Source organism: Acipenser ruthenus, chromosome 4 (assembly GCF_902713425.1).
Source record: "Acipenser ruthenus chromosome 4, fAciRut3.2 maternal haplotype, whole genome shotgun sequence".
NCBI classification, from domain to species: domain Eukaryota; kingdom Metazoa; phylum Chordata; class Actinopteri; order Acipenseriformes; family Acipenseridae; genus Acipenser; species Acipenser ruthenus.
Window position 1 is genome coordinate 67106228 of NC_081192.1, and position 21118 is coordinate 67127345.

The 21118-nt window shown below is 37.8% G+C and overlaps 2 protein-coding genes across 2 annotated transcripts in view; one reads left to right on the forward strand and one right to left on the reverse strand.

Moving 5' to 3' along the window:
* Positions 1–2241, forward strand: part of bmp6 (bone morphogenetic protein 6) — a 79703-nt gene extending 77462 nt beyond the window's left edge. The window contains exon 7 of the mRNA XM_033999813.3: positions 183–2241. Coding sequence (XP_033855704.1) covers positions 183–332 — 150 coding nt within the window. The 3' untranslated portion in view covers positions 333–2241. The remainder of the gene's footprint in view (positions 1–182) is intronic.
* txndc5 (thioredoxin domain containing 5) lies at positions 1955–17661 on the reverse strand. Its single transcript, XM_033999814.3, has 10 exons — positions 17264–17661; positions 16100–16249; positions 14773–14878; positions 13499–13595; positions 10537–10652; positions 9810–9896; positions 9179–9334; positions 7894–7976; positions 5995–6124; positions 1955–3934 (listed from the first exon to the last, which is right to left on the reverse strand). The coding sequence occupies exons 1-10, from the start codon at positions 17449–17451 to the stop codon at positions 3812–3814; spliced, it is 1236 nt and encodes a 411-aa protein (XP_033855705.1). The 5' UTR covers positions 17452–17661; the 3' UTR covers positions 1955–3811.
* Between the last annotated feature and the right edge of the window lie 3457 nt (positions 17662–21118).

Below are 21118 nucleotides of genomic sequence, written 5' to 3' on the forward strand. Positions count from 1 at the left end.
ATGTTTGATGTAAGGTTAGGGACAGTTTTTGAGGCATAAAGAAATGGTAAACTCGTGGAAACTGGAGAAGATGCTGAAAGAGTACCCTTAGGACACAGCTTATACAGTGAATGTTTACAGGTGTATAAACTACTGAGTATTGTGATCCTGTAACTTTCTGCTTCATTTTGCCTCCAAAACAGGTCCACCTCATGAATCCAGAGAATGTCCCAAAGCCTTGCTGTGCACCCACCAAACTAAATGCAATTTCTGTCCTCTACTTTGACGATAATTCAAATGTGATTCTGAAGAAATACAAGAACATGGTAGTCAGAGCTTGTGGGTGTCATTGACAACGAAGCCAGAGTCAGGAGCTCATTGGAATTGTATAAAATGTTGTTTAACCAATTTAACCTGCTGCAGCACTGCTTTGGGGAAAACATGCTTTATCTACTTTACCCTTTAATTATACAGGAGTAGTGTGGGCCACCTGACACTGTTTTTCCTATACTTCTTGACAGGAAAATGAAAGCCCACGTACAGATCCTGTAATTTTAAAAGACTGCATACTTCCACATGAGTTACAATACTGAAATAGTCCAGATTAACTGCAACAATGGTTATCACCTAGAACTAAGGGTGGGATATTGATTCATTTAAATAGAAAAAAGTTATATGTATTTTACTTTTTGCCAAAGTTGTCATTTTAATGTTTTCAGTCAAGCTGTCTAATGTCTGGCTTTATTATATTTTACTTGTTATATTCATCCCCAGACAATAAGAACAATACTTTTGATATTCTACTCAGTTAACAGTTTAGAATTTTTTACCTCTTGCAAAGAATTGCTTCTAATGTGCATGTACTGTTCTACAACGGGCTGCAATTTTAAGAGGGGCTCTGGGTTTGGTACAAATATTCCAGTACAGGAACAAAAAAAAAAAACATATTTACTGGGATGCAAACAAACACTAAACCACTGTCAGTTAGTCAGCAGGAAACTTGTTTTATGTATTTACATTTACAGGCCATATTCACAAAGAATGTAATACTATGCTAAGCTTGCACCATTTTTAGGCACAACTAAGATGTGTAGGAGCCCTTAAATGAACCTCCTGAGCTACTTATTTGAAACTTTTAAACATCGACATTCTCTTTGCTTTTAGCCAAGATTTTATTTATGCACAACAGTAAATACTTGGTGAATATTTATTTTAATCTTGTGTCATAAATATGTAGCCTATCACCCAAAAAATTACTCAAATTAATGCTGGCTTAAAAGCAGTGGGTTTATATTAGCAAATACCATATATTGTTTTCAGCAACTAATATAGTCCTAAATCTCTTGAACATTATACTTATTATACATTATATTAAGAAACAAGTGTCACAAATGCATTACTAACATGAGGTACACCACATATTGATTACTTTAACAGTAAGCTATTTCTATACATTTACCATAATCATATGTTGTTTTTTTTTAACTTTGAATAATATTTTTTTGTACTACTTTATTACCCTATAAGTGCATCACAAGCAACAATGACATCATTGGGTCTGAATGCAATTGTCCATTGAGAACTTCAGGCAACAGCCAATGGATTAACAATATAGTGGCAATTTCAATGTAATTTGTATATTGTTTCACAGACTATGAAGGCCAGTGGTACTCAACTCTGGCCTTTGAGATCAAATCCAACCAGTTCCCAAATTAGTGAACTGCCTCTTTGCAGCTTCAGTTAACTACATTAAAACCTGCTTGGTGTAAAAACCTGGACTGGATTGGATTGGATCTCGAGGGCCAGAGTTGAGTACCACCGATACAGACTATGATGAAAAAGAAATCTCAGTGAAGTGATGTTTACATTTCAATTCATTTATATGTAAATAGTTGTACATGTTCTACTTATTTATTTCACTGATGCATTTATACATCCATTAGAAGAAACACTATTCCTCAAACAAAGACAACACTTTTTGAAAAAAATTTATTATGAAATTGTCAGAAAGTCATGTAAACAATTTTACAATTCATTTTATTTTTGTACAAAAGAATGTTCTTGGGCAATGTACAAATCAGCTTTCCTTCACTGGAGACTTGTATACGTCTTTTAGACCATGTGCTATCCATAAAGATTTTACTGACATTAAGTGGTTTTCCTGTCCAGTCCTTTGTTTCCTTAATTGAATGGGCATACATTTAACTTGCGTCTCTCACACACACAAAACAAAGACCTTTGTATGAAGCACTGTATTTTTTATAAAGATATTTAAGCCAGACAGTTATACATTTGTGTTGATCAATAGCAAAGAATAGAAAGCATTTATTATTATTTATTTCTTAGCATTTTGTTACACCTCCTGTTAACACGTGGCCTTCAGAGGTTTCGACTTTAGTACCACATGTGCCAAACTGTGCGCCTCAGGCGGCAGCGGCGGGGGGGGGGGGGGTTAAGAGAAAAAAAAAAAAATGTACAGGAGAGAACAAAAGAAAAATAAATGCAGGGGACAATCTTTGGCATATGTGGAAAGAATTCACATAGCAATATACTGCAATAGGAACATTGAGCAATACATGTGAACACAATGGAATGTTAGATAATTGATAGAGAATTGTGTTTTATTTTATTTAGTTCATGTTGAAGGAGCAAGGCCTGTGCGAGAAGGATACTTATCTGGCAACTATCTTTATTAATCAAACACCTGTCACTTTCTTTTCTAAGCATCGAATTACATGCGCATATTGCCTACACCTTTGTTACGGTCATTCTAAGAAAGCTGATACTATAGACATGTATCATGTGTCAACCCTCATAGTTCTGGTGGTAAAGTAGCGAGTTTAAAAAGTAATTAAAGTTTACACACACCATACCCCTTGTCACAATAAGCACTCTTCAGCTTTTAAAACACAAGGGTTGATGTCAGTTTTTCCAAGCACAGATGGCCAATAACAGTGAAAATACATTCATGAATAGCACATCTTCTAAACAGGTACCACTTTGCAGCCAGGCCTCACCAGATGCAAAATAATTAGAAGTTACATACATTAAACCAGATCATCAAATCAACAATTAAAAACAGACGTTTTTAACAAGCTACTTCCTGGGTCGTCAAGGCCTTATGCTCACAGTACATAACCCATAGTTGTGCTTTTACTCATGTTAAGGAGATAATACTGCATGATATGATAGTGAAATCTGGTTACCCGCATGTTGAACAAACCAAAGCCTTTTCTAGGCAAGAAGTCTGTTCTAACTCCATACCAGAGAAATGAAATACAGCAGTCAAGTATGGTGTGTCAAAACATGTCAGCATATATAAAGATGATTTACTAGTTAAATTAAGTAAGACAGTGCCATTACGATGTAGCAGATCAACAGTTCTGGAAAGGCAACCCAAAATGCTCATATGCAGGAAACTGTACTTCACTGTCTTATCTTCCTTCACTTTTAAGCCTCACAGTCAAACAAACTGAATGATAATTTATATTAAAAAAAATAACCCAGTAAATAAAACTACAGTGGTTCATTGAACCTGCTGGTAAAGCACAGAAATGTTAGTATTCCCAATTTTCCTTTTTAAAAAAAGTGGTGCAATGAGAAGAATTAGCAGTTGTGGACATGCTGGTGAAAGCTTAAGAAAAACAAACACACTTCACAACTTCAACTCATTAATTAGTCCCATCTCTCACCCACTTAAATGATTGAAAGATCAGTCCAGATAAGCACATATCCCCTATACATTATCAGTAACTATAACAAAACAGTAACAGAATCAAGGTCTGAAAGCAAAGAATGACAGTAAAAGAAAGCTGGAAGGGGCAACTGTGTGCTACAGTTCATCTCTGGCCTGGCGCATCACAAAGCTATGCAAACTTTCAAGATCTCTGCCTCCATTATGTTCATCTCCTTGTTGACCAGCCCGGAACATCAGTAGAGTTGGGTAGCCTCTGACCTACAAAGAAAAACACAATGCTAGTTAGTGAGGTTTCATCTAGGTTGTATTTTGTTCCACTACAGACACATTTTATATAAGCACAAAAACAAATATTTCACAAAAGTTAGACTAAATTGTGAGTTAAAGTTATGTGCATTATAACTAGTTTCTCAAAGTACTGGTTGTGGGCTTCAAAGAAAATAAGACCATGGAAAAATGGGTGACAAGGAATAAAAAGATAGTTGAATACAAAATTCATGTAATAAAAAGTTTCATAGTTCCCAAGAAATAAAGAGATAAATTGCCAAACTTTTAGGGTCACCATATAATACATTTTGATTGAACTGTTTTGTTGGTTAAAAGCCCCAGCTAGACATGGCAGCTCAGACTTGGGGTTGACCACAAAACAGTAATTTTTTTAAAACTCAAACTAAAATGTTAACAATGTATAATTATACTACATCATGGCCATTTAACCTATACAGATTTCTCTGGGAAAAAAACAAATTCTGGTAGCAGTTGATGTGCTTTCTGCCAAAAAAAAATCTTGCTTTTTGTGGCATCCTAAATGCTCTGTTGACCCATTTAATTTAATTTAAATCTTAACCATTCATACAATAAACAAACAAATGTTTTAAATAAACAGTGCTGTGTCTCAGATATCCTCTTTACAACCCACAATAATGCTCACACGGCTTTCTCACCTCACCCCCAGGGCTGCTGGAGTTAATACAGCAGCTCTGGGCTTCCAGGCATTTGTGTTCAATCAGATTTTTATCACCCCTCTTGCACGTCAGTTTACGCCGGCTTTTTTCTCCCTTACAGACCGATGTCATAGCGCATTCGTATATATTGACACAGGTTTTTATAAGGGAGAGGCAGCATTTTTTGTGTTGCCCCAAACACTGTTATGTAAAAATATAAATCTGTACAGTAGGTCTATACAGTACAGTGGTAAAATCAAATGAATACCTAGCGCACTTTTTTACTTTAGCTTACTGGTAACACAAAATAAATCATGCTGCTGCATTGTACACATTTGGGATACAATGCAAATGAAAGATTGAGGAGTGCCAAAATCCTGCAGGTTTTGCAGGTATCTCTTAATCATCATTGCTAAATACCTGGAACACATGGTAATTCTGACCAATTAAGCCAATCAGTGAATCAATTAGAACTTGGGTAAAACAAAAACCAGAAGTGTCTGTGGCACTTCAGGACCAGGGTTGCCTACCCCTGGCCTAGACAATTAACACAAAATAGATCATGGTCCTACAAGATGCTCAGGGTGAGCTGGAGGGGTCAGTGGCACATGTGTGCAGTCTACTGCTCCCAACATGTTGGGAAACCAGAAAATGTCATTGAAATTTGGTTTTCAAGGCTTGTAAGTACACCCTGACTTTAGTGAAAATTAGGTACTTGGGTGTTCGCCTCAAATGCATTGGGCCCAACTGGGAAATGCAGGCAACAATTGTGACTTAAAACATGCTTTCAAAAGTTCTTAAATTGATGAAATTATAAGTGTTGCAATTGTCAACAGCTTTAGTACATCTCATTATAATATCTCCAACCCCTTTTTGCAAATTTATGCAGGAATGCCCATAATTACATATTCACCTAAGGTTGAAGCACAAAGAAACTGTTGTCGCAAAGCATTTCCTAAAAAGTCGCTAACAGCGTTGCACATTCTTAGTACATTTCACCCTAGACTTCCGACTCGACTTGTTTGCAACTATTGCGATAGCCACAAAACTTTAGTATATCTATCCCTTAGTTTTCTTGCAAGCCTGATGCTTCCTTAAAACACTTCCCGATGTGGGAATAGAATGCTGCTGTGTTGATTAAGCTAAAACAATTTTAAAATAGAATCCAAATCAGCCATACCATCATAATGATGGTAAAGCAGATTGGATGACAATAGTTTGAATCCCAATTTACAATTATGGTTACAAAGTTAAATGCCCAGGGTGACAATTCATCAAAAAACTACCTGAACACATAAGATGAATTAAAAATATACATCTATATTTATGGTTGGGCCGAGAGCAACATTCTTATTTCAACTGAAAGATCCTTACAGAGAAGCGATTGCAAAGCGTCCGCTCGACAGTACAGTCCACTTTGGCAATCTTCACATCTGTCAGGCCAGGGAACTCCTTCTTAGAGAGATCTTCCCAAATAGGAGCAAGATTTTTACAGTGACCACACCTTTAAAAAACAAACAAAAAACATTAGTGTATAATCCTTTGCTGCACGCAACAAGATGCAAGCCATATGTAATTATTGCCCTGGTGTCCTCAAGCAGACAAGAAGCATAATTAGCTACTTAGGAAATGTTTTGGTCGATCGGAATAGTAGACAACAAAATTAATTCTTCCTGTTCGTCTAGCCTGCTATTAATCTCAAAGCAAAATATCAGTCCCTTAATTTTACATGAATAATTTAAAAAACAAGGCTCCAAGCACGATAGCCATATACAGCATTAGGCAACTGAAAACTGAGGAGACTACTTTCAATAAAACACAAAATAAAATACATAAATAAAAGCTGTTTATAGCAAAACCACCATGATGTACAGTAACACCTGTGCTAGACACTGAGTGTCTGTACCGTAAACAATTGATAACAGTTGTTTTGATTCCCATAGCTGCAAAAATATAAAAACTATAGTACTAGTTCTTAACACAACATTACGTCTACTAGTGACGTTTTATCATCTTTTTCCCATCTGTATGAAACATATATGGTTACTTTTTAGGAACAGTTTATAATTAAATTAAAATATAAACACTAATTTAGTGTCAAATCACCTAAACAACAATTCCATAAACAAAGTGTACAATTTCTTATTATTATTATTTTTAATATAAACTGTACAGGTCATTTTAACTTGTTTGTGGCACGACTAAGCCTGCTGAATACTATCCCCCGTTGAACTGAACAATGCCATCTATTTATTTCACAAAGCAATTTAAGCTCAACAGCATTCTTTTTTAAGTAGTTAAAAAAAATGTTGATACCTCTTGCCGTATTTATTTATTTTTTTTCTTCTTCTGTGGTTTATAAAAGTCACTTATTTTAGACTGCATCAAGCCTTTTTCAGGTTAAACAAATCGACCCGTTCCATCAAGGTAAACCATTTAGTTTTATACACTACAATGTCTCCAATTGTCCTTCGATTAACAGTATGCCTCACTTAGGCGAGAAAACATTTGCGATGTCTTGCTTTCTTATTTTCAGATGCAATCATGCATATTTTTTTATATGGCTCTGGTGTTAAATGTAGGGTCGACTTGCCATTTTGTACTTTTATGTTTTGCTTTGGGAGCGGGGGTGTTGATGACATTGGTATGAATGTTCAATTAACAACGAATTAGGAAAGCGAGTCAAAGGTTAACTGCATAACGTTGTTGTTTTAATTGGCCATGATGATTATTTCACTGGTGCTACAATGAGGGAAACTACAATGCTTACATTTACGTTTGCTTGGCTTGGGAAGTTGGCAGATGGCAGACAGCGAGGTGGCGATATAACGGGTATATTGGGGGGGGGGGGGGGGGGGGGGGGAGGGGGCGGTATAATGTGGGACAACTGTGTGTAATTATATATATATATATATATATTATATACACACACACACTGTATATATATATATATATATATATATATACACACACACACACTGTATATAAATATATATACATATATAAACACACACTTACAGCCATCTGCACACTTGCTTTGCAAATCAATCTAATGAAACAATTTTCAATTCACATCCAAACAGAAATACAGTGCTGCTCCTTATTACGCTTTTCATCAAATTTAAAGCAAGCGTCCGGATTAACAATATTTGTTAGTGTACTGAATTTGTGAATTACAGAATTGTAAAATAGGAGATCGCTGTATGCATATTGAAATCAGTAAAACAATAAAAGATACAAACTGTACTACTTTACAGAAAGTTGTTTCCTTACCATGGGGCATAAAACTTGATAAAAGTAAGACCTTTGGCAACCGTCTCATCAAAGTTACTTTCACCCAGGGTAAGGACAGTGGACTGAGGAGAGAAGAAAATATATCATCGGGTTAAAATAGCTGTTCAAATATTGTAAACTATTCGATTTGAAAAGCCTTAAGCTGTCAACATTAAAATCTGTTCTGTGCCAACTAAAATCTCCCTCAGCATATTTTTTTCGATTCCAGGAATAAACTAGACATCATAGCGTGTGCAAGGTTGCAAGCATCAACTATTTTGGTTTAAAAGCTTTTCTTGTGAATCAAATTAACAAAGTTCATACTTACCTTAGATGGGATCATCGAGTCTATGCTTAAGGGGTAGTCACACTACAACGTTTATTCGCGGGATTTTTCATTTTGAAAAATCGAACCTATGGGATTGGATACTGCCTTTCACACTAGAGCGTAACCGCTGCGATTTCCAGAGTCCTTCTACATTTGGAGGCAATATGAATCGTTTCTGAGCCGCAGTGTTTACAGAAAGCGGATGAATTTACTTCAGTTGAACCCACTGGTGGTAATTTCTGCTGACAGAAAACACAATATAGAAGTAGGTGTTTTGCTTAACAGTAAAACTTACATATGCTTTTTTTTTTTTTTTTTTTACCGCTACGCAAACAGCCCCTCTTTAGCCCATTTGTATTTAATAATTCACAGGTAAAACAAATTATTTTAAAATTAAAATAGTGTTAACTGTAATTCCGATTTCCTCACATATTTTCTGTTTGTTTTGCATATCGAGATATGTATTGTGCTGCTTAAAGAACAATGTACTGCTAGAACCAGACGTTCCAAAGGACAAAAATCGGCTGGCGTAAAAAACGCAGCGAATAAACGCTGTAGTGTGTTTAACCCTTTACTTCGAGAAAGGATTTACATCAAAACACAGCAAGAAACAATTGTACCCAACTCCATAACTGAACAAAAAGTATGCGTGTGTGTGTGTATATGAGTGGAGTGTAGGAGTGGACTGGTGTTTAACTTGGAGGTCAAAAGCCTTCCACAATTGTTGTGTGTCACTGATGTCCATGACTTACTTTGTGAGATACAGACCACGAAGCACAGACGGCTATAAACCATAATTTTAGTATACTGCACCTCACTTTCCATTGGTTCATATAATTAATTTTTATATTGATGAAAGCCACTGAAAACAACCGGTTATTCTGTAAATATGTTCTAAATATTTATATATTTTGGAATGAACTAGCCATCTATTGTTTTATGCTCCCCGATGTTCACCTCCTGCTCCACATGCTCCTCCTTTGCAGCTTCTTCAGCTTGCTGTTGCACCTCATTGTCTAAAGTGTCTTCAGCAGCCTCCAAGGCAACCTTTAGCTGGGAGTCCACAAACTCCTTCAATGAATCCAGGTCCCTCTTCCCTCGGTACTGATCAACCTGTGGAAGAAAAATGCAAGTGTCACAATAACTTCAGTGTTTGTAATGTAAACAAGTGATAAGCTATGTGCAGTTCTCATTACTCTGCCGCAAAAATGAAGTATTTAATATAAAGACGACTTGAACTTGCAGTCCTTGGTTTTCAACAGACCCACTCACATTCAAATTGCTATATTGTTAGATCGATTTGAGTCAAAGACTCACGGCAATAGCTGGGTAAATGCAAATAAACATAATGAATTATATTTCTATCTGAGAGTGCCCTGCTGAAGTGACCCTTAGGTGTCCTAAAAAGTCTGTCACAAAAAAGTAAAACCTTAGGATTACCGACACATAAAAAGTGACTGATGAGGTCCAGAACTAGCAGATCATAGCATGCAGGCTTAAAGCCTTAAAGCCTTCTGGCCCGTTTGGCAGAGGTCCATTAGGTTTAGAACTAAAATGTATACAATTCTTAGTAATCTGTGTACAGTACCTTTTCTCCATTCTTAAACCATATGAGAGTAGGATATCCACGCACTTGATTCTGAGAGCAAATCTCATAATGTTGAGTACAATCAACCTAAAAAATTAAAAAACATACATACATATTGTAATTAAAACGAGAGATTTTGGGTACCTGCTTAAACATAATTTATAAGGACAGCTAAATTTAAAGAATGCTTAATGGGATCATTTTTGCGAGGCCAATGTTTTCATTAGTTTGCATTCTCTCTTCTGGTCAAGTGTGTATGCCTTGCCATAGTTTAAAGCCATGCCAAAAATTCTGGGTAGGACTGTGTTGTGATCCATATTAATGAGTAGGACCATCACAAATGAGTTTTTCAACAACCTTTTTAAGCTTGCAGTTAGTCTGGAGGTGCTGTTATTCCACTTAACATAGTTATCCTGAGTTGCACTGTGCAATTGTCTATGAACAATTTAATCTCCAAAACCTAAGGAGGGGAAATGAATAATATATTGTTATTAATATAGTCGGTTGTGTTTAGGTATCCTATTGCAGTAAGGGTTCATGAATAGAACTCAAGATTGTTAAAACAAAATGCAATTTTTTTTGGGGGGGGAAGCTTATTAGCCCATTAAGGAACCTTCAGAATAGTTTGATACTGGTTTTGTAAGACAAACAGCTTTATTTTACTAGCCCCATTTATTTACTGGAAAAGCAAAATGTAAGCCATGTTCTATGAGTATTTGTAACCTACCTTCCCTATTTTGACTGTTTCAGAGTGCTCAAACACAGAAGCCAGCTGCTCCCAGGTTGGGGCAAGGGCTTTGCAGTGTCCACACCAAGGGGCAAAGAATTTAATTAAGTGATATCCTGGGGGAGAAAAAAACATATACATTCATGTATCAAAGCAAAGGTTTATAAGTCCACCTCTAACTGATTTTCCATGGACATGATTCTGGATCATTGAAAAGTTTAAACTTTCAGTATCAATTTTTCTATTTATTATCAGTTGTAATGAAAACAAAAAAAACAGTTCATTATAAAATCAGAAAAAAGTAAAAGTAAAAAATGATATATAGCCCTATAAGACAAAATAAAAACATATACACAGACGTGCTCAAATTTGTTGGTACCCTTACAGCTCATTGAAATAATGCTTCATTCCTCCTGAAAAGTGATGAAATTAAAAGCTATTTTATACTTGCATGCCTTTGGTATGTCATAGAATAAAGCAAAGAAGCTGTGAAAAGAGATGAATTATTGCTTATTCTACAAAGATATTCTAAAATGACCTGGACACATTTGTTGGTACCCCTTAGAAAAGATAATAAATAATTGGATTATAGTGATATTTCAAACTAATTAGTATCACACATGTCTCCAATCTTGTAATCAGTCATTCAGCCTATTTAAATGGAGAAAAGTAGTCACTGTGCTGTTTGGTATCATTGTGTGCACCACACTGAACATGGACCAGAGAAAGCAAAGGAGAGAGTTGTCTGAGGAGATCAGAAAGAAAATAATAGACAAGCAAGGTAAAGGTAAAGGCTACAAGACCATCTCCAAGCAGCTTGATGTTCCTGTGACAACAGTTGCAAATATTATTAAGAAGTTTAAGGTCCATGGAACTGTAGCCAACCTCCCTGGGCGCGGCCGCAAGAGGAAAATCGACCCCAGATTGAACAGAAGGATAGTGCGAATGGTAGAAAAAGAACCAAGGATAACTGCCAAAGAGATACAAGCTGAACTCCAAGGTGAAGGTATGTCAGTTTCTGATCGCACCATCCGTCGCTTTTTGAGCGACAGTGGGCTCCATGGAAGAAGACCCAGGAGGACTCCACTTTTGACAGAAAAACATAAAAAAGCCAGACTGGAATTTGCTAAAATGCATATTGACAAGCCACAATCCTTCTGGGAGAATGTCCTTTGGACAGATGAGTCAAAACTGGAGCTTTTTGGCAAGTCACATCAGCTCTATGTTCACAGACGAAAAAATGAAGCTTTCAAAGAAAAGAACACCATACCTACAGTGAAACATGGAGGAGGCTCGGTAATGTTTTGGGGCTGCTTTGCTGCGCCTGGCACAGGGTGCCTTGAATCTGTGCAGGGCACAATGAAATCTCAAGACTATCAAGGCATTCTGGAGCGAAACGTACTGCCCAGTGTCAGAAAGCTCCGTCTCAGTCGCAGGTCATGGGTCCTCCAACAGGATAATGACCCAAAACACACAGCTAAAAGCACCCAAGAATGGATAAGAACAAAACATTGGACTATTTTGAAGTGGCCTTCTATGAGTCCTGATCTGAATCCTATCGAACATCTATGGAAAGAGCTGAAACTTGCAGTCTGGAGAAGGCACCCATCAAACCTGAGACAGCTGGAGCAGTTTGCTCAGGAAGAGTGGGCCAAACTACCTGTTAACAGGTGCAGAAGTCTCATTGAGAGCTACAGAAAACGTTTGATTGCAGTGATTGCCTCTAAAGGTTGTGCAACAAAATGTTAGGTTAGCGGTCCCATCATTTTTGTCCAAGCCCAACACTGCACATCACCCAGTCAACACCATCCCAACTGTCAAGCATGGTGGAGGCAACATCATGTTATGGGGATGCTTCTCTTCAGCAGGGACTGGGAAGCTTGTCAGGATAGAGGGGAGAATGGATGGTGCAAAGTACAGGTGAATCCTTGAGGAAAACCTGTTTGAGTCAGCCAAGACTCTGAAACTGGGGAGGAAATTCACATTTCAGCAGGACAATGACCAGAAGCACAAAGCCAAGGCCACACTGGAGTGGTTGAACAAGAAGAGAATTAATGTTCTTGAGTGGCCCAGTCAAAGTCCTGACTTGAATCCAATCAGAAATGTATGGCAAGACTTGAAGATTCCATCGACGATCCCCAACAAACTTTTCAGAACTGGAGCAATTTTGCAGTGAAGAATGGGCAAAAATGTCACCCTCCTACTGTGCAAAGCTAGTAGAGACCTATCCAAAAAGATTCATAGCAGTAATTGCTGCAAAAGGTGCTTCTACCAAGTACGGACTTAAGGGGCTGAATACTTATGGAACCAGTAAATGTTATTTTGTACATTTTCTTTGCAAGTTTTGCTGACATTTAACCTCCTCATATAACAGTGTTCAGATTAACCACTGCAGATTTGAATAAAAAAAAAAACTGTGCATACATTATTTGTAATTCAACAAAATGTGACATTGGTATGGGGTGAATACTTCTGCAAACCACTGTGTGTGTGTGTGATATATATATATATATATATATATCAGTGCCTTGCAAAAGTACAGTTTTTTATTTTTCTTAAATATTTCCCAACATAAAACCAATGTCACCTTACAATAATTGATTTTGAGTTTCAGTGTTTTAAAATAAAATATCAAACAGAACGAAATTTCAATGTACCATTTGTAATTCAGTAATATGAGAGAATTGGTCAAGGGTCTGAATACTTTTGCAAGGCACTGTATATATATATATATATATATATATATATATATATATATATATATATATATATCCAGTATAAAACATGCAATACAAAAATATTATCAATAACAAAGCATAATTATAGTAATCAATTCGAGAACAGCTGAACTTGAAATAGAGCCCAGAGCCTCTAGCCCACTGTCAGCAACATCTCTGACCCTGGGCACAATGCATTTTCTTTAAAGCTATCGTCCACATTTATAAAACCCTCAGTAATGTACCTTGATCAACATGTGCCTTGAAGTTAGAAGCTGTGAGATCATACATGCCCTGCTTTGGTTCAGGGGCTTTCGGCGGCTCAAGTTCAGACTCTGGCTGCTGTAGATGACAAAGACAGAACAGCCCCCGATCGACACCAGGGAGGCGGTCAGTGAAAAACAGAGTCATGAGAAACCCTGTTATTTCTAAAATGCTGGCAGACTAACTATTAATAATAATAATAATAATAATAATAATAATAATAACAATAATAATAATAATGTTGGTGTTTTAGTAAGCCAAGATCAGCAGTATGTTTTATAGCTACAAAAAATAAACCTTGGATTGCAATCATGCTCTACTTAGACTTGCATTTCATGGCAGTCCATCACCATCTTATTTACTGAACAAACTTCAAGCTCAAGTATGAATCTTATAGTAAACCATAAAAATCAAAGCAATTAACAGTTCTCCATCCCTTGAGGATAATGACAGAGTCGTGGAAGAAAATGGCTAAAGAGGGTACACAATTTACAATACATGTTCATGGGAAGCTACAGCTATGACCAAAAGATTTGCATCACCTGGAATTAAGATTGAGACAATTAAAAAAAAAAAAAAAAATTATATATATATATATATATATATATATATATATATATATATATAATGTATGAACATAATTTGGATCTTTTATTCAGCATTGTGTAATCAAAAGAAACTAGGTAAAGAGCACTCCTTTTATTTTGCAAAGAGCACTACCTTTATTTTACTTTATACAACGTATTCTACTTCAGTGTGTTGATGTCTCAGCACTGCTTAGATAGGTAAGGCACTTTAAAAAAAAAAGTATTTTTACTGTATAATTTACACAGGTGTCCTGTCAGGAAAGACATATCAGAATGGATATTTGTTGCTTTATTTTGCAACCAAGGTAGCGTCAGGAGGGGTGACTCATAGCAAAAGCTTGTCATTGGAAAATAAAGGCACAATCAGAAAAAAATTCCTCAAATAGTGCATGAAGAGCCAGTCAGTTTAATTTTCATTCCTTTTTCTCCCAAGAGAAAGATCAAAGAAATACAGTTGTCTGGATCACCTAATTATGCGTGTCATTAAACCCCTGCTATCAGGATAAAGACTGGAGAGGCCATTCCAATACAGGTTTAAAAGGTAAAATTATATAATTAACTACTTTAGGGTCTGGAAGCAGATTTAATTGGTTCAATTAAACAAATTAGAACAGGGCTTGAACAAAGACCAGGGAGACCAACTTTGGCCACCGCTGCTGTAGACTTACAGCAGGCTCCTCATCCAGAGTCTTCAGCATCCAGTTCTCAAGTGTCTGCAAGTCACGAGCACCCTGGTATTTCACTGCTTCCTGGTCAGGTTTGAACAGCTTCAGCCTGCATACAAAACAAGGTTAGGTCACATTTTACAGAATAGGCATCATACCAGAAAGCATGGACTTAAGCCCTATTCGGACGCAACTAAAAATCACCACATAAACAGGTGGATTCAGAATTTTTACCGACATTGGTGAAATTTAGTCCTGTGCAAACCCATCCATTTCTTTTTATCCCAGATCATTCTCAGGAGGTCCTCCAATTTTTTTTTTTTTTTTACAGGATACTTTCTGTAAAATTTCAAACTGTGTCAGTGTTATGTTAGAATTCATATACGCATTTCCAGGGTATTCACCTCAAAGCAATACATAAATAAACCATCATATTAATATTAATTGGTATGATCTGTCCTGAGATTCTACAGTTCAGTAAAATGTGCGAAAATACAAAAAATAATTGGTGACTCTTAAATGGATCCTTTGAACAATGCATTTGAAGAGATGTATGGAAATACATATCACTCAAGGCACAAAATGGTTATTCTAGCCTTTGGAAAAGAAGGTACAACGAAATGAAAAGGTGCTCAGTTGTTATGCTTCTTTCTTCCTCCATCTTACACAAGTTATTTACATCCGGTTCATTGTTTTCAAATCATGGACAAAAGCCCCTTCTCTAGCCACAAAACCACATTTAATTTGGAATTTACAGACTTTCCTTGATGAAAACTAATCGTCTGGGAGGTTACTAGACGCCCTCTGCTTTTGACCAACTCTGAGGACACCTGATTTTTAGTCTTGTGCGAATCATACTTTAGATAAGGATGCAAAGCTTTACAACTTCATTTGCAAAGCAAAAACTATTTTTTAAATGATGCGTCCTGCTTTCCTCCTCATATTACAACAAACTTACAAGTCACTGAGTTGGGTCCACCAGTTCTTTCAAACATCTGTTTGTATAATATTTAAACTACAATAATTGAACAGTATAGCTAATCTTAATGTGACATCATTCCAATCTGATTCAAAAGACATCAGACGGCTGCATCAGATCAATATCGAAATCTACAATACATTACAACATTAGACAAAGTTATTTACATGGATTTCTACATTTTCTCTACAAAGGGCTGTAAATCAAACATTTGTGACATCTACTCTCAACAACTGTTAAATCCATCCCCTTCCACTGGTGTAATTTTACAAATTTAGAGCCCTAAACTTTTGCTGAGCAAGAGGTTCTGGGGATTATGATTGGTCACTGTCTTTATCGGATTGTACTTACGTGGGGTATCCACGCACTCCCTGCTCAGAGCAGAGTGAGGTATGTTGAGTGCAGTCCACCTTGACCACATAGGCTGGGGGGTTTTCCATATTATTGTATTTGTCCCCCATCTCATTCCATGTTCCCTGTAGCCTCTGACAGTGACCACACCTGAAAATTAAATAACAGAAGATAATTTTGGTACAGATAGAATTAAAGTCAATTATTGATTTACTTCCCTGGTATGTGGTTCATGGGTATGTGTCATTTCACCCACCCCCACCCCCTTATTTATTGGTATTTAAAATGTGTTTGGTTCATTACTCCTAAAACACATTTAGAATAATTAAATGATAATTCGAATACAGTACATTACAATTGCAAGCAAAGCAACTAGCAACTCTGGCATATATACTATAGATATCCTTGGACATAAATTTCAGCATGAGAGTTGAGACAGTTTAAACATTTACTAATTCTTTGCTGTGTAATTGCGCTTCATGAATGTAACAAAGTCCACAACAATATTTTAAATTGCTTTCAATAACTAATCTTGTATGCAATATTAAAAAGTTAAAAAGAAAAAAAAAAAAAAAATCTCTTTAAGTCGTACTGCGTCAATGCGCTTGCCACGTAAGCGGCAGCACAACCCCAGGGCCGAAACCACATAAGCTGTGCTACACAAGCGTGATTTTAATTTGGTGTTGCATTTCTTATAAACATACATACATACATACATACATACATAAATGAATAAATTGCACGGTTTTAAGCTATACTTAAATTACCCTTTAAATGTAACCCCCCAGTTACTGATGATTTTGACCCTTGCACCCAAAAAAAGATATTGCGGCTGCAAACACTAACTCTGCTCAGTCAGACCGAGTTAGAATTAAACACCAGTTGATGCCCCATTCCACAGGTCGACATAAATGCTAAAAAATGCTAATCAAACTATTACCTTATTTAACTAACTAACATTATGCAAGGTGTGCTATGATGGTCTGATAAAACCTGAAATGCCCAAGGGATAATGACACAACGGGACATATAAAAACTACTAGTCAAATTAAGGCCTAGGAAACACTATACATCTTATTCGCTATGCTGTAATACGCAAACAACTACGAAATCCAAAATTAAAAGGCTACCATAAATGAGGGATTAACACTTTAAAAGGATTACCAAGGAGCGAAGAACATGACGAAGTGCGGGCTGGTCTCAATGGCGTTAGTGAACATCTCAGCAGTGTACAAATGTTTCGAGTGTTCATCTTCTTCGGCTTCGTTTTCGCAGAACACCCGACTGAACAGCAGAGCAGAGCACACAAGGCTAAGCAGCAGAACTGAGATGTGCTTTGTTTGTAAGGCCATGTTCCTACCAGAAAGAGATACTGCAATCAAATGTAACTTATTTCTGTCTGCTGATGCTGCTTCTCAATATAAGCCTCAGTCGTTCTCATTCAGTACTGTTGGCTTCCCTTTGTGCCTGTCTAGTTTTAAAGTACTGTTCTCTTTACTGCTGCCGTAAAGTTGATCTTGCTGGTAGCCGGCAGTACTGCAGGGCAAGGAAGAGCAGGCTCAGCAATGATATGATTGCTGACGTTACCTGTTGTCATCAACTTATTTAACGAAACTCAAAGGATTCAGCATGTCTGTCATCAATGCGGTCGTTTTTGGCTGGTTTACAACAATGCAGAATGCGCAAATTAAGATGTCCTTATGACAGATGATCTTATCAAACAGAAACTGAATCGTCTATATTTAGACACCTTTAGACGTGAAATATGACTCAATAGGAAACTGTTTTTCATAGACATGTACCAAATTTTATAGTAAAATAAATTAGCCGTTTTTACAGAATGGAAAGAATTACACGAGCATTTAGGACCCATTTGTGTGCTGGAATGCCCTGAGGGCACAACACATCTGTGCCTATATTATATTAAAATATGCTTAAAATTGTAAATAACCATATACAACACAAATGGCTCACATACCAACCCTGTGTAAAATGTAATGTGACAAATGATGTTGATACAATCTGTGTATTTACCATGCAAAATGACAAATGTGTAAAAATGCAGGGTTGCAGTATTAAAACAAACATATTGTTATGCGCCAATATATTTCAGCCATGAGTACTGAAGTCCATCACTTGTTTGACATTGTAGCTTTCTCGGTTAACGCAGACAGGTGCATCACACAGGGCGATCCATCTATATCTTTGCGTGTGATTACGTCACCTACCAGCCCCGCTGCTGCCTTCCCCCGTGCACGCTACACTCTCCCCTGCCAGCCCTGCTGCTGCCTTCCCCCGTGCACGCTACACTCTCCCCTGCCAGCCCTGCTGCTGCCTTCCCCCGTTAACGCTACACTCTCCCCTGCCAGCCCTGCTGCTGCCTTCCCCCCGTGCACGCTACACTCTCCCCTGCCAACCCTGCTGCTGCCTTCCCCCGTGCACGCTACACTCTCCCCTGCCAGCCCTGCTGCTGTCTTCCCCCGTGCACGCTACACTCTCCCCTGCCAGCCCTGCTGTTGCCTTCCCCCGTTAACGCTACACTCTCCCCTGCTAGCCTCAAGTCCGCCCCGGACTTGTTCACCAGGCTACAGTCCGACGAGTGCGTGCCGGGGTACCTGCATCCCACTGCTGACACCAATTTAGCCTTCTCGTTTAACGCAGGCAGGCGCATCACACAGGACGAGGCAGTCCACAAACAGGCAGAGGGCAGGCGTGAACCCAGGACCTCTCGCACTAAAGCACAGCGCTGATACCGCTGTACAAAAGAGCCGGCTCCTTTGCAAGGAGCGTATATCAGGCTTATGTCTTTGTGTGTGATTACATCACCTACCAGCCCTGCTGCTGCCTTCCCCTGTGCACGCTACAATATGTTTAGGATCAAATGCTGCACTCTTAACAAATTCTTACTCTCATGACAAATCATTAATAAAAGTAAAGTTAAACACAAAAAACAAACTATAATATGCATTATTTGTGGAAATTTATATATTTTTCAAATTAGTACCAGTAATACCCTCCATGACCAACCCTCTTTGTGGGTCCCCTTTTCTCACAATATCTGACGTTTTCTAATCTAAACATTTCGAGGGAGGAGTCATATAGCAATGTGAATTGTTTAGTATCACTTGCCCTACAGATCGTTTGTTTATTTATTTATGCAAATAAACACAACTGGTAATTAGCAGCAGTTTTGGTAACTAAAAAAAAAAAAAAATATTGTGTCTAAAGGAATCAGACTTATTTACAAGAGCTTATACACAGCGCTCCAGATAAGGTTTTGGATCTGGTAGTAACTTACCCTCTAATTCACTGCAAGAGAGTAAAATGTATTGTAGCATTTCACAGGCAGGCAGAAAGGACATAAACAACATGCTTGGTTCCTTTTCTTCAAATCCTTTTTATTTAAGCACACACCACTGGTGGACACTCTCACGAGCACCCAAACCAGAGTCGACCGTTCTGTTACAGCACCCAGTCCCGAGTCCAGAGCTCGGTCAGCAACTCAGTAAACAATACAGAATTTAAACACAGCAATCAGCTTTCAGAACATCAACCCATAATTGGCGGTGCAGCGCCCCTTTATAATGTAGCTCCGCCCCTTTATTCTAATTGGGTGCCAGAGCTTACACACATCCCATTGGTCCTCAGCTGCACACCAGGACCAATGGGCACAGACAAAAAACAGCCAATTACAGGGGAGACACAGACAGCACCACACGCGCAGGTTACATTTACACATAGACACTGAGACAGGGTTCTACAAGCAAACGGCGGGAAATACAGAGCGGAAAGGGAACACAATACAGCGGGATTTACAGTACACAACCACAGTAGAAACAGCAGGAATACAGTACACAAACACAATTACACAGATCGCTACAGTATTTTCAGGGGGTAAAATGCAACATTACCTTGAAGTCATGCGGAATCTCTAAAAAATTCAGTACAATCTTTAATATTAATGGGGTAGTGTGGCAAAGTGGTAAGTGGTACATGCAGGTGCAGGGGTGATGCAGTGCAGTAATGAAACACAGAGAGTTATAATCCAGTTTGGAACAGTATTTAATTGTATCCAGGTCTGGTGACCAAACAATAATCCTCCGGCAATACACACCAATGTGTAGAGCACGGCAGGAAACAATAATAACTGGTTTTGCAAACCAAATAATAGTACACGTTATCCGCCACACAATACAATACAATACACCAGTCTGGGTGCGTGAAGTAGTGTTGGTGGTGGGTGATAACAATTTAAACAGTGACTGTAGTGCAGTGTTGTTCCAGGTAGTGCTGGCCCAAGGTGACAGCTCCGGAGACGTGTTAGCCGTCTAGTGAATTTACAAAACAAAAGACAATTACAGCAACAAAAACAAACAAAACACTCACGAATACTGCTCACAATAATTCACAGGGGATCTCTCCCAGTCCTTCCAGTTTCATATCTGTTCTGAAACCAAGCGAAGGAAAAGATTTACGATTCTCCGGCCCCTTTATGCCATTACGCATGACCCCTTGGTAAACGATTGCAGCTGTCTTTACTGTCTGCAGCTGCTACATCGTTTACCTTCCGGGTCAATACATTGCTGCAACAGAGTCTCACCTTCTTCCAGACTGACCGACTTCCCATCCCAGGAAAAGAACTGTCAGGCCAGCCCGTCCAAAGCCTTTCCCTTTCGCTGCTTAGCGCCCTCACAGGTCGGGAGGGAGATTTACAACCAAAACTCATTATATTTCTGTCAGGTAGGCATTAAAAAGAGCCTTCTGTTTTAACTGCAATGTTACTTTGAACTACTGTACTACCACACGTGTGTTCTACAAGGTTCTTTATCACTCAGCACTTTTTTTCAAGGTATCACACTGACTCTGCAAATTAATTACGTTACTTATATTTTAACATTAAATTCCTGAACTCAGTGAACATGTTAAAATTTCAATATAAAGCCATACAGATAAATAAAAGAAGTAAATGCATTAGTAAGTTATAAAACCGTTAGTTTAATATTAAAGGCACCTTGTTTT

Excerpts from the sequence above, each read along its gene's own strand:
- txndc5 (XM_033999814.3), bottom strand. The coding sequence starts at position 17,451 with ATGGCCTTACAAACAAAGCACATCTCAGTTCTGCTGCTTAGCCTTGTG. Across the intron at positions 9,335-9,809 it reads GGTTTAAGAATGGAGAAAAG|GTTGATCAGTACCGAGGGAA; the intron begins GTACTGTACACA and ends TTTCTTCCACAG. Across the intron at positions 6,125-7,893 it reads ATCAAGTTTTATGCCCCATG|GTGTGGTCACTGTAAAAATC; the intron begins GTAAGGAAACAA and ends TGTTTTTTAAAG.